Raw genomic sequence first — 10,984 nt, forward strand, 5'->3', positions numbered from 1 at the left:
GTCAGTGACTGTGGAGGGACCAGCAGAGCACCCCAATGCCTCAGGACTACTGGGAAAAGTCTGTCCTGTCCTGTCCTGACTCTCTTCCCCCTCTGACAGACTGAGCAGGACCTTCAAGGCCTTAGAAAAAGGAGTTGCAGAGAGGCCAGAATGGGAAGAGGAAGGATATAGTTGGCCACGAAATGCTTTACAGTCAAAATGTATGATACATGACTGACTCCCTCACCTATGTGGACATAAACATTAGACAGTTTCTGCATTACTTAGAGAGCTAAAATTTGGCACACATGTAATCAAAAGCACCCAGAGGGGAGGGGGAGCAGCACCTTTAAAATGGAGTGCAGCAGGTCCTTACCTGCTCTCCACCACTCCATGAAGCTTCCTGCCGAGGCGGCATGCACATGGCCTCCACACATGCACAGAGACCATATGCATGCCGCCACCACACGCGAGCTGTAGCGGGGAGCGCTGCCACAGTAGGCAGCTGTATGGAGCAGTGGAGAGCAAGTAAAGACCTGCCTGGCGCTTCTGAGTGCCGGACCAGTTCTGCACCAAACCCGTTCACAAACCTCAGTTTGTGCACATCCCTATTGACTACAAGAACAATCAGAAAATGGACATTTGTCTACTTCTCCCTCAAAATAAAGAAATCCAAACATGCCCATGGATTTGGGGTGTGTGGGTGTGTGAAAGGATAAAGTTTTTACAAGGGGTGGATCCAAACTGAAGCAGGTCGTTTTGGCCCACTTCAGCCCAAACTGAGCAGCCATCTGACTTGGTAAATAATACCCCTCTACTTACTGGGCTGGAGACACAGGTGAGATATTCTTTTAAAAAACACACACACGTTTATTTTGCTCCCAGGAGTCTGGGAGGAGCAGCTGTGGCAGTTTCATTTTCAGACTCATCAGATCTTTTCTTTTCTTCCCCCTCTACATTTTCCTAGGAAAGGCACAGATAGTGTTGGAAGATATAGCCTTTTCATGGGCTGCTATAATGGGCAGAGATCTCAAAAAGACTATGATTACCAAGAGAACCAGTGTTTCCCCCAGGACTGTAGAGAAGAAAACAGCTCTTCCCCAGGACTTTTGGAAAGTGAAGTTGCTGTATCCACTACAATCTCTCTACTGGGAGCAAAATAAAGCTTAAAAAGTAAATGAAGCTCTTCTCACAATCAGTGAGAAGAGCGTTTTCTGGGTCTGCAGGGAGAGTGGGCTTAGCCCACTCTCCCCACAGATGATCAGAAGGCAGCCCTGGGCGGCCGGATCGGCTGCCCACACGACTGCTGGCTCCGTCACAGAGCCGGCAGGGGCTGCAGTTATGGGGGTCGCGCGACCCCTGGAAGTTCCAGGATGCCCCGCACAAGTGAGCGGGGCATCCTGGACAGACCCCACCGACGGGCTTGGGGGTCTGTCTAGGATGCCCCGCGCACTTGCTCGGGGCAAGTTGCTCGATGGGCTCAGGGTCTACTTGTGTATCGCCATGCGTCGCAGCAACACACGATCAAATAGATGAGCTTAATGGAGCGCTCGCTCTGTTAACCTAGTCTAAGGGGAGGGGTGTTTGGGGAGGTTTGCTGCCAGGAGCCACACAGCTCCCACTGCAGCACACGATCAACCAAAAGCAGGCTAGGCTCCCTTAGCCCACTTTTGGCCGATCATGAGAATAGCCTCAACATCTGGCCTTTCTTGACCAATAACTAGAGGGTCAGGAGAGTAAGTGTTCCCTTGAGCAATGAGCTAGATTCAGAGGAGTTGCTTTGGAGAGGTCAAACTAAGGCACAATGCTCTAGCAAAGTGCCAAATCAAATCTGGTTCCTCTAGGAAGCACCATGGCAGCCTCGAATCAAATCCTTGGGCCTCTTGCACAGGACTAATCTTTACACCTATCAATCAGAACTCAAGATATGTTTATCTCATAATAGATGGCAGTATTTTAGCACAGAATAAGCAAAACCACACATGGAATGGAATGTTGGGCTGTGGGAGAACTAATCCTTCACACAACTTCACAAAACTCAGTTGGCTTTGAAAGGACTTTCCAGAAATAGGTTGGAAATGTGGACTTCATGCTTGTGAGCTGAATTGACTAGTAAGGTACAACAAAACTTTAGTTCTAACAGCCACCCAGGGTTCAGCTTGATAACCCACCTGATAAAACCAAAGCAATTGATTTAAATAAAGGCAGACTAATGCCAAGTGGAGCTCCAGTTTTTACTGCTTTTCTTTCTTCTCAACTTCAAGATCTTTCCAAAACTTTCATTCTCATTATGCAAAGTTGCCTTTTACAAGGACGAGTTGTATTTTTGTGCATTTATTGGACCAGACCTAATCCACCATGCTTCAAGAGCTCACAACTATTTATATATGGCACGTGATGGAAGTGCCTCTTCAGTCTAACTAAAAGCTTAACTTCATTTCCAATCTCCCAAGTTCTAACATATTAACGTGGCCTTTAAAATATGCTGATGCTAGCCCCAGAAGACACACTGATATAAACAGATGCCCAAGGTCCTTTATTTTAGAAATAAACAATAGAAGAACAGAACCGCAGCCAGGCAGGTTCTATTATCCTGCCTATACAAATTATCAAGAAATAAAACAGACCCAGATTGGATGCCAAACGGTTGTCCTTTTTTGTCCACTACAGGCAGATGATGACAATCAGCAAAAAGGCTAAAGGCTGAGTTTACTCGACCCCTTTGCATCACTGGTTCTCTGTCCATGCCATGTCCTAGAGGGGCTCTCTGCCCCATTGTGAGAAGTCAGGGTTCATAACAAAGAAGAAAGGAGGAGAATCATCTTTACAGAGTCCGATTTTTTTCAAAGAGATAGTTGGGCCAGAGGGACAAGATGAAATCATGGGTTGAGGTCAAACCCAAAAGGTAATCCAGGCATACAAGTGAAGAGAGTGGAAAGGCAGAGGAGCAATGTAAGGGACTATAAGGAGTGAAGCAAGGAGAGGCAGCAACATAGCATGGAACAGAATCTGTGAGTTGCATGCAGTGTTCTGTCCAAGTCTAACAGGAAGGGGAAGTTTACAGAAGGGCAGGAAAGAGCAGTAATCCATCACGGTGGAGAAGGGAGGCAAGGAAAAGTGCTGGTCTGCAAGAGGTCTATGATTCCCAACAGAGAAGCAGTTGCCCATGAGGGCCTGTAGTTCAAGTCCACCTGTGTCTAATGGCCCCAACGACAGCCCAAAGAGAATAGACCGTGCTCACCATGCTCTGGGGCAACCTGGTGAGACCATATTATGCCTGTCTTGAAACAGTTGCACTGGCTGCCAATATAGACAATAGACAGACCCCCAAGCAAAATACAAAGTGCTGGTTATGACCTTTAAAGCCCTGAACGGCTTAGGTCTGAGTTATCTTAGAGAGCGCCTTCTTCTGAATGATTTCCACTGCATGTTAAGATCATCTGAGGAGGTCCGTCTCCAGTTACCACCGGTTCGTCTGGTGGTGACTCAGAGGCGGGCCTTCTCTGTAGCTGCTCCTGGGCTGTGGAATGCACTCCCGGCAAAAATCCATAATTTGAGTTCATTACTGTCTTTCAAGAGAGCCCTTAAAACCTATCTGTTCAGCCTGGCCTTCCAGGGTTTTTAAACTAATGTAAACTGTTTTAAATGGTTGCCCTGGTTTTCCAGGGTTTTTAGTTGTTTCAATGTTTAATTGATTTTATTCTGTTTTTATAGTTTTGGTTTTAATTGTTTTTATCCAGTTGTAAACCACCCTGAGCCAGTTTGGAAGGGCAGTATATAAATCGAATGAATGAATGAATGAATGAATAATACTGGGGGCAAGAAGGTGCCAGGGTGTGCGCAGAAGGGGAGGGGGGCAGCAACTGAAAAAGGAAGGTGCAGCAGTGTCTAGAGCTTGGCTGAGTGTACAGAGCGGAGGGTGCTAAGAGAGACCAGTAAGGAGCCCAAAGAAAAGGAGGAGTAAAGCTGGAAACCTCCAGAGTTGCATCGAGGAAAGCAGGGCAGGCAGGGGTGGGAAGATGTCGGGTCGTTGTTTTACAGGATCGAAGGGATATTTCTCCCTCCAAGGAGGAGCTCAGAGTGGTGTAAGTGATGTGATTTCTCATTTATCTGCACAACAACCCTGAGAAGGGTTGAGAAAGAATCACTCCTTGAGAGTGACTAGAGTCACTCTAGGTTGAGTCCCTCTATGAGCATCCCGGCTGAGGCTGCATTTGAACCTGGGACTCCCCCAGTACATGTGGCTGCACTGGTAGGTTTAAGATTGCTACTCTCCAGTTCTTAAATGTCACCTCTTAGTCAAGAAAAATGACCTTAAGCTTTATCTAAAAGATAGTGGGGACTTAAAAAAATTTCAATTTGGCTTAATTTATTCAATTCATATAATATTTCATTCCAAAAACAAAGGCTAAGTGCACTAGCACACAGATGCTCTCTGCGGTTTCAGCTAGTTAAAAATATTAGCTTAGAGGTTTGTACAAAAAACAAAAAGGCCAGAATGTATACTAAAGGCATGGTAAACTAGCTATCCTGGGTGAATCGTGAAGATCATTGGCCTGCAATATTTGATCAGTTAGACTAATTGAAAACCTTTTAATCAGCCACAGATATTATTGGAAAACAAGCACTAATTAAAATGTCAGGTGGGAAGCACCATCTTAAGAGGCAATCCCCTTTAGTCTCTCTCACACTGGAGGGATGGTCTTTTTTAAGGCAGGGGCTCTCAAACTTGGGTCCCCAGCAGTGTTCCCTTTAACAGGGATTCCAAGATGCTGTTGACTTCAACTCCCATAATCCCCAGCCAGAGGCTATAGGCTGAAGATGCTGGGAGTTATAGACAACCATCTCTGGGAATCCCTGTTACAGGGAACACTGCCCCCCAAGATGTTGTTGGACTTCAACTCCCATAATCGCTGGGATTATGGGGTTTGAAATCCAACACGATCTGGGGACCCAAGTTTGAGAACCCCAGTTCTAAGGTGTTGCTTGCTATGACACATGAGCACAAGGAGCAAAGTAGGCTTCTTGCTTCAAGACTGGTTTTTATCCATATGCTAATTCAATCAATTGATCGATCTACTAAAATGAATACTATTAATTGACTAAGCCCCCCTGTACCACCCCCCAAAGGTGCCAGGCCTACTTTTCTATTTTGCAATTCCAGACTTCCACTGAAAAATTGGAAGTGAGGGACACTCAACTCAAAAGGCAAGGAGCCCAGTTATGTGTGGTACGCTCTGCTGCTGCTGCCAACCATCTAGCACCATTCTCATCCTAGGACCCCCATCAGAGAGGAAGAAGAGCAGGCCTGGGGAGTCTGCACCTTACCTTGTTTCCTGTTCCAGCACAGCAGATGCCCAGGGCCATGGCTGCCCCATAACGGACATGGGGGTTATAACTTTCTGATAACAAGGAAACGACACTTGGACATTGTTCAGGAGTCCTGAAAAGGGAGTCAGGGACAGAACAATTAAACTTTACTGGCTTGTTAAGGCCCACCTCACCATTACAGCTACAAGCAGTGAAGAAAATCCTACAAGCAAAAAGACGGGAACCAACATGTCTCCCTCCTGAAAGGTTGGGGAAATTCAATTTTCCAGAATTCTACATTATACCAACATATCAAAATGCAGATATCCTATTTTCTTCTTACAATACATCAATAATACAACGTTACTGAATGAGTTTTAGAGCACTCCAATGAAGGATTGTGCGATATTAAGACAACCCATCAGAACAGGAACCAGCATTTATTTCTCTTAGCAGAGCTTGGATTTTATAGCTCAGACACAGTCTGACCAGTAATCTAAATAAGGTCGTGCAACATGCAAAAGCTGGCAAAAAATGAACTGCTGTGGAGATGGGGAGTGACAAGGCCCTGAGTAAATTAGCCCAAGGGCTTTTCAAGGCAAAGAGGGTTTAAGGCTAGCACACCAACACCTTTGTGTTGTGATTGCTTCAGGAGTCATCCAACAGGCAAGCTCCGGGCAAAAGAACAAAAACACACCATTTTTCCCTCTGAGGACACAGAGAAGCGCCCATATCCGCTTGCATTAATCAAAACGCAACAACACAGTTTAGTTTTCTGAACATACGGGGGGCAGCATCCAGACTAAGTGGACCAAGCCCCACTGAAATTAATGGGATTCTTATATTTATATGCCACCTAAATTTAAAAAAAAAAAAAACACCTCTAGGCGGTTTACAAAATTAACACAGATCAATTAAAAACAGTAAACACAGTCATGACTAACTTGTCTCATTGATTTAAAAGGTGCTTAATCATGACAAACTAGTCTGGATGCTGCCCTGGGATTATTCCCAAATAGTAAAATATAGCAGGATCTCCAGGCAGACCTCCAAAGCAAAAAAAAAAAAGTTTCTGACATCCATTTTAAATGTTAATTATTTAAACAGCCAAACCCTATAATGAATGGGTGGTCTTAAAATAAAACTGTGTATAGGAGGAAGAAAATGGACTGTAAAGTTTGGTATTTCAAAAATATGTGAAAGGATTACACAAAAGGCTTCAGTTTGAGTGATGATGTAACATTAAAGTAAGAAGTTTTATATAAACCAGGATGCCTTGTGAAACATTTCTCCCTCCCCAGCACATCAGCCATGAATTGCTGTATATTGTACCAGATGCTTGATAAATCTACATCATCGACTCAGGAAACACTTGTACACAACAAGTATCTTGCCATGTAGTTGGTCACCTGCTTTACCCTTTGGATTGTCCCCCAACCCCAACTTTCCCCACACCTCTCGCAGCTGAGGAGCCTCTAATAAACTGTCATCGATGGTTGGCCTAATCCCTGCTCCTACAAAGGAACTCGAGAAGCGACATTATACAGAGTCTGACTCCTGATCCACATGGCCTGCACTGCCTACTCTGGCCAGCAACAGCTCCCCAGGGTCTAGAGCAGAGGAGTTCTTCCCATCAATTGCTACTCGATTCTTTCCACTGCCAAGCACTGAAGCTGACATCCAAAGCAGGCACCCTACCAACCGTGGGCCCTCCCATTCCTTTACAAAGCCATCACCACATTGCACAAGATGAGGGATGTTCTTGAGAATTCTACTCCTATTATAACTGAGAAGTGGAGCGATCAGGGGGCCCCAGCCACAGCAACTGGATTTAATACCCTTTCACATATGCCCCACCACTAGCCAAACCAACTCCCACTGTCTCTCTTTAGTGATTAAGTCCCTCCACTAACATGAAGTGACTCTCTTCAGCTCTCCCCTCCTGAAAAGATTAAACATGCCAACATTTGAAGCAGCTAACACTTCAGACAGGGGGCAATGGAAGCATATCAGCAAGTGTGACCTAGCTGATAAAGTAGAAATGCCAATCCCAGCTTGTAAGTGGAAGCCACAGACGTTCAAGGCAGGGTGCAAACTTCAATTTGCACACCAGCCAGAAGCCTAGCCCCTTGCTCATATCAAAAATAGTTATTACTCAGATATACAAACAGATCATGGAAATTTGGGGGGGGGGGCCTCCAGGCCCCAGATACATTTGCCATGGGATGTGGTGATGGCCACCAACTTGGATGGCTTTAAAAGGGGCTTAGACAGATTCATGGAGGACAGGTCTGTCAATGGCTACTAGTCTGTTGGCTGTAGGCCATCTCCAGCCTTAGAGGCATGATGCCTCTCAATATCAGTTGCAGGGGAGCAACAGCAGGAGAGAGGGCATGCACATACCTCTTGCCTGTGGGCTCCACAGAGGCATCTGGTGGGCCACTGTGTGAAACAGAATACTGGACTAGATGGGCCTTGGGCCTGAGAGCAAGGCTGTTCTTATGTTCTTATATTTACTGAAAGCCACCCAGAGAATATAACAGAAGGATGGATTTCCTGCAGCCAGAATTGTGTTCTGTACCATTCCATTCCTCTTTTATAACAACCTCCATAATGCTTTAATGGTGGCACCTGTGGCATAACACAGAACTTGGGAAGATGTTACATTAAAAAGACCCCTAAAACACTGGTTTGGACAGCTGCCCCAATCCTGCGGAAGTGACCAATGAAATCATGGAAATAAACTGACTGCAAAGGACTGAAACATTTGGTAAAAACTAGTCCTCTTCTGCTGACTTCACGAAGAACATGTATAATACGGACATCCATGCTTATCAAAGTTCTCCTTTGTGAAATTAAATTATGATAGATGTCCTGGTGTAATAAATGGATATATTTATATGTGTGTATATCCATATCTTTATATGTATGTATATGTATACATATATGTATATGTTGTGATATTATGCATGTTGTGCCATTGATTGATATTCCTTGTGAGATCTTTTGTATAGATAGAATGGATGTAATTTTGAATATTTGATATGCAATAATTAAATATATATATCTACTGCAGCAAATTATGTTACAGATCAAGTGTATAAAACTGCCCAGACACATAGGTTTTGGGCAGTATAAAAATTAGTTCAATCAATCAATCAATCAACCAAAGCAGTGTGTCTACTGATGATGATATTATCACCAAAGTAACTGCCAGGACGTGTTATTTTGTATTCATTTTGAGAGACCAATGATTTCAAGCTTCCTGCTCTCAGGGAGTCCTTTCGAGATAGATTAGTCTGCTTACCAACTACTTTGTGCATGCTGAACAAATGTGTGTTGCAGGATTCTGAGGCAAGTTCTAGGATGCATGCTCAGTCAAAGATTTATTTATTTTTTCATTCCTATCCCTCTCTTCCTCCGAGGAGCCCAGAGCAGTGTATGTGGTTATGTTTCTCCTCACAACAACCCTGTGAGGTAGATTAGGCTGAGAAATATGTGACTGGCCCAGTCACCCAGTGAGTTTCATGGCTGAGTAGGGACTAGGACCAGGGAGGCCTGAGTTTGACACACTAACCACTAACCTTCTCACCATCCCCATTTTCTAAGAAAAGCAATAGGCCCTATTTGTTGTATCAAAAATGTGAATTCTCTCATGTTTCACTGTGAAGCTGCCTCTTATTCTAGCTTGACACATGCCATTCTGACCTTTAGAACAGGCCTGACCATTAGGCAAACTGACAAGGTGGCAGATGCTGGGAGGTCAGGGAATACCATTAAAGGTGAGCAAATTGGTAATGTCTGAAGGCACCCAATGCAACCACCTTGTTGAAGCTAAAAAGATCTAGATCTGGTCAGCACACAGATGAGAGACGGCCCTATGGATGTCACCTTGAGCTCCTGGGAGGAAAGATGAGATATTGTATTTCCAGCCCTGAAGAGGACATTGCTAGTATTTTCTGCCTGAAGCATCAGCACACATTGTGCTGTTAGGAAGATTTTTATTTTACGGTTAGGCCATCAATCTTCACTAGTTTTCAAGCAGAGGCCACTTTGACAAATAGAAAACAAAGCAGCCTTCCATAGGACAGCCATTTCCCAGCATGCTGACTTCCGTGCAGTGCTGCACTTTCCCCCCAAGGCCAGTGAGGCTCCTTTAAAGAAACAGAGCCTCTTGAGCCCCAGGGCCATTTTGGAAGGCACACATGGAGTGCTCTACAGGAAACACACTGGGAAGGACTACACTTCCCAGGTCTCCATTCACTCCTCCCAAGATGGTGCTGGGGCTTGAGGGGGCACCTTGATGGGAACCGCCACTGGCTCCCAGGCCTTGCCATGAAGGGCCCTGAGCTAGGCTGGATGGTCCTCTAATTAACTGGCTGGCTGGCTGGCTGGCTGTCTCCTCCAGGGTCCTGCTCAGGTTTCTTGTCCTTACCTTCAAAACCTTCTGTGACTTGGCTGCCCCTTATATCTCCACTCTTACATCTGGACATATCCCTGCTTGCGACCTCCGCTTGTCCAGCTTCACAACACTCAGCTGTTCAAAGGTGCCATGTCCCCTTGAATTATTCTGATCTTTGCTGCCCCTTATACCTCAAACTGCTTTCATGATGTCAACTCTCATGTCCTTGAAATACCACCTTTCCCGCAGTCTCCAGATGCCATACTTTTCTATTGACTGAACTGAAGAACATACATGAAATAATCATGTCTTTCCCCCAGTTAATCCCTGCCTCTATTTGTGTCGCCTTCCTCGGCGGTCTCCCTTGTTTTAATTTTCAGACTGGGAGCCCTTTGGGGCAGGGACTTGTCATCTTTTTTTTTTTAAGCACCATGCACACAGATGTTGCAATCCACCATCTCAAAAGCCTCCAGTCCTAAAAGTATTGCTCAATGCACCTACCTCCAACTCATGTGCTTAGGATAAGTAAGGGTGGCAGTGTAGTGAGCAGGATTTTGCCCTGGTTTAAAGTCACAGGCTCCCCTGGTCAACTCATTCGGCAAGAGCCAGAGTGGGATAGTGGCTAGTGCCTGACTGGGAGCAGGGAGATCAGAGCACAAATCTTTGCTCAGCCACGAAGCTCCCTGGGTTGCCATGGGCCAGTCACACTCACTCTCAGCCTACCCTGCCACACAGGTTTGCTGAGAGGATAAAATGGGGTGGGTTGGGGGGAGAAGAAACATGGGACACACACAGATCCTTGGAGAAAGGAAGGGATAAAAATGTGATCAAGAACAAAGAACAACAGCCTCAGGTTGTTTCTCCATTGGTAAAACCAAATTCTAATTGAGAGGACTGCTAGAAGGACTACACAGGTAGGGTGGGGGTTCTGAACCCTGGTTCCCCAGAAGATGTTGGAGAGCGACTCCCATCACCACAAAGGCTGGGGGTGACGAGAGCCATAGTCAAAGAACATCTGGAGACCCAAGGCTGCGAACCCTAAAATAGGGACTGCACACCTCTCTGTCTCCCTGAACTGCTAAGCAGAATACAGATAAAATCGCACAATTTTGACACACAGTGGCACATTCCCTATGCTTATGGAATACAGCTTATACTGCCGTAGCTCTAGCAGCTAGGTCTCCTGTCATTCAAAAAGGAACTGAGCATTGTTAAATGCTCCAGTGAGAAGAATGGGTATTCCCTAGACCAGTCTACTTAAGAGTTGGGGACAAGGGATAAGCGCGATAGATT

The 10,984-nt window shown here is 45.4% G+C and overlaps 1 protein-coding gene across 1 annotated transcript in view; it reads right to left on the reverse strand.

Annotated features, from left to right (window-relative positions):
* The window catches only part of PSMD1 (proteasome 26S subunit, non-ATPase 1), a 133,497-nt gene that overhangs the window by 45,711 nt on the left and 76,802 nt on the right, over positions 1-10,984 (reverse strand). The window contains exon 17 of the mRNA XM_053310099.1: positions 5,308-5,422. Coding sequence (XP_053166074.1) covers positions 5,308-5,422 — 115 coding nt within the window. The remainder of the gene's footprint in view (positions 1-5,307; positions 5,423-10,984) is intronic.

Source organism: Hemicordylus capensis, chromosome 3 (assembly GCF_027244095.1).
Source record: "Hemicordylus capensis ecotype Gifberg chromosome 3, rHemCap1.1.pri, whole genome shotgun sequence".
Lineage (NCBI taxonomy): Eukaryota > Metazoa > Chordata > Lepidosauria > Squamata > Cordylidae > Hemicordylus > Hemicordylus capensis.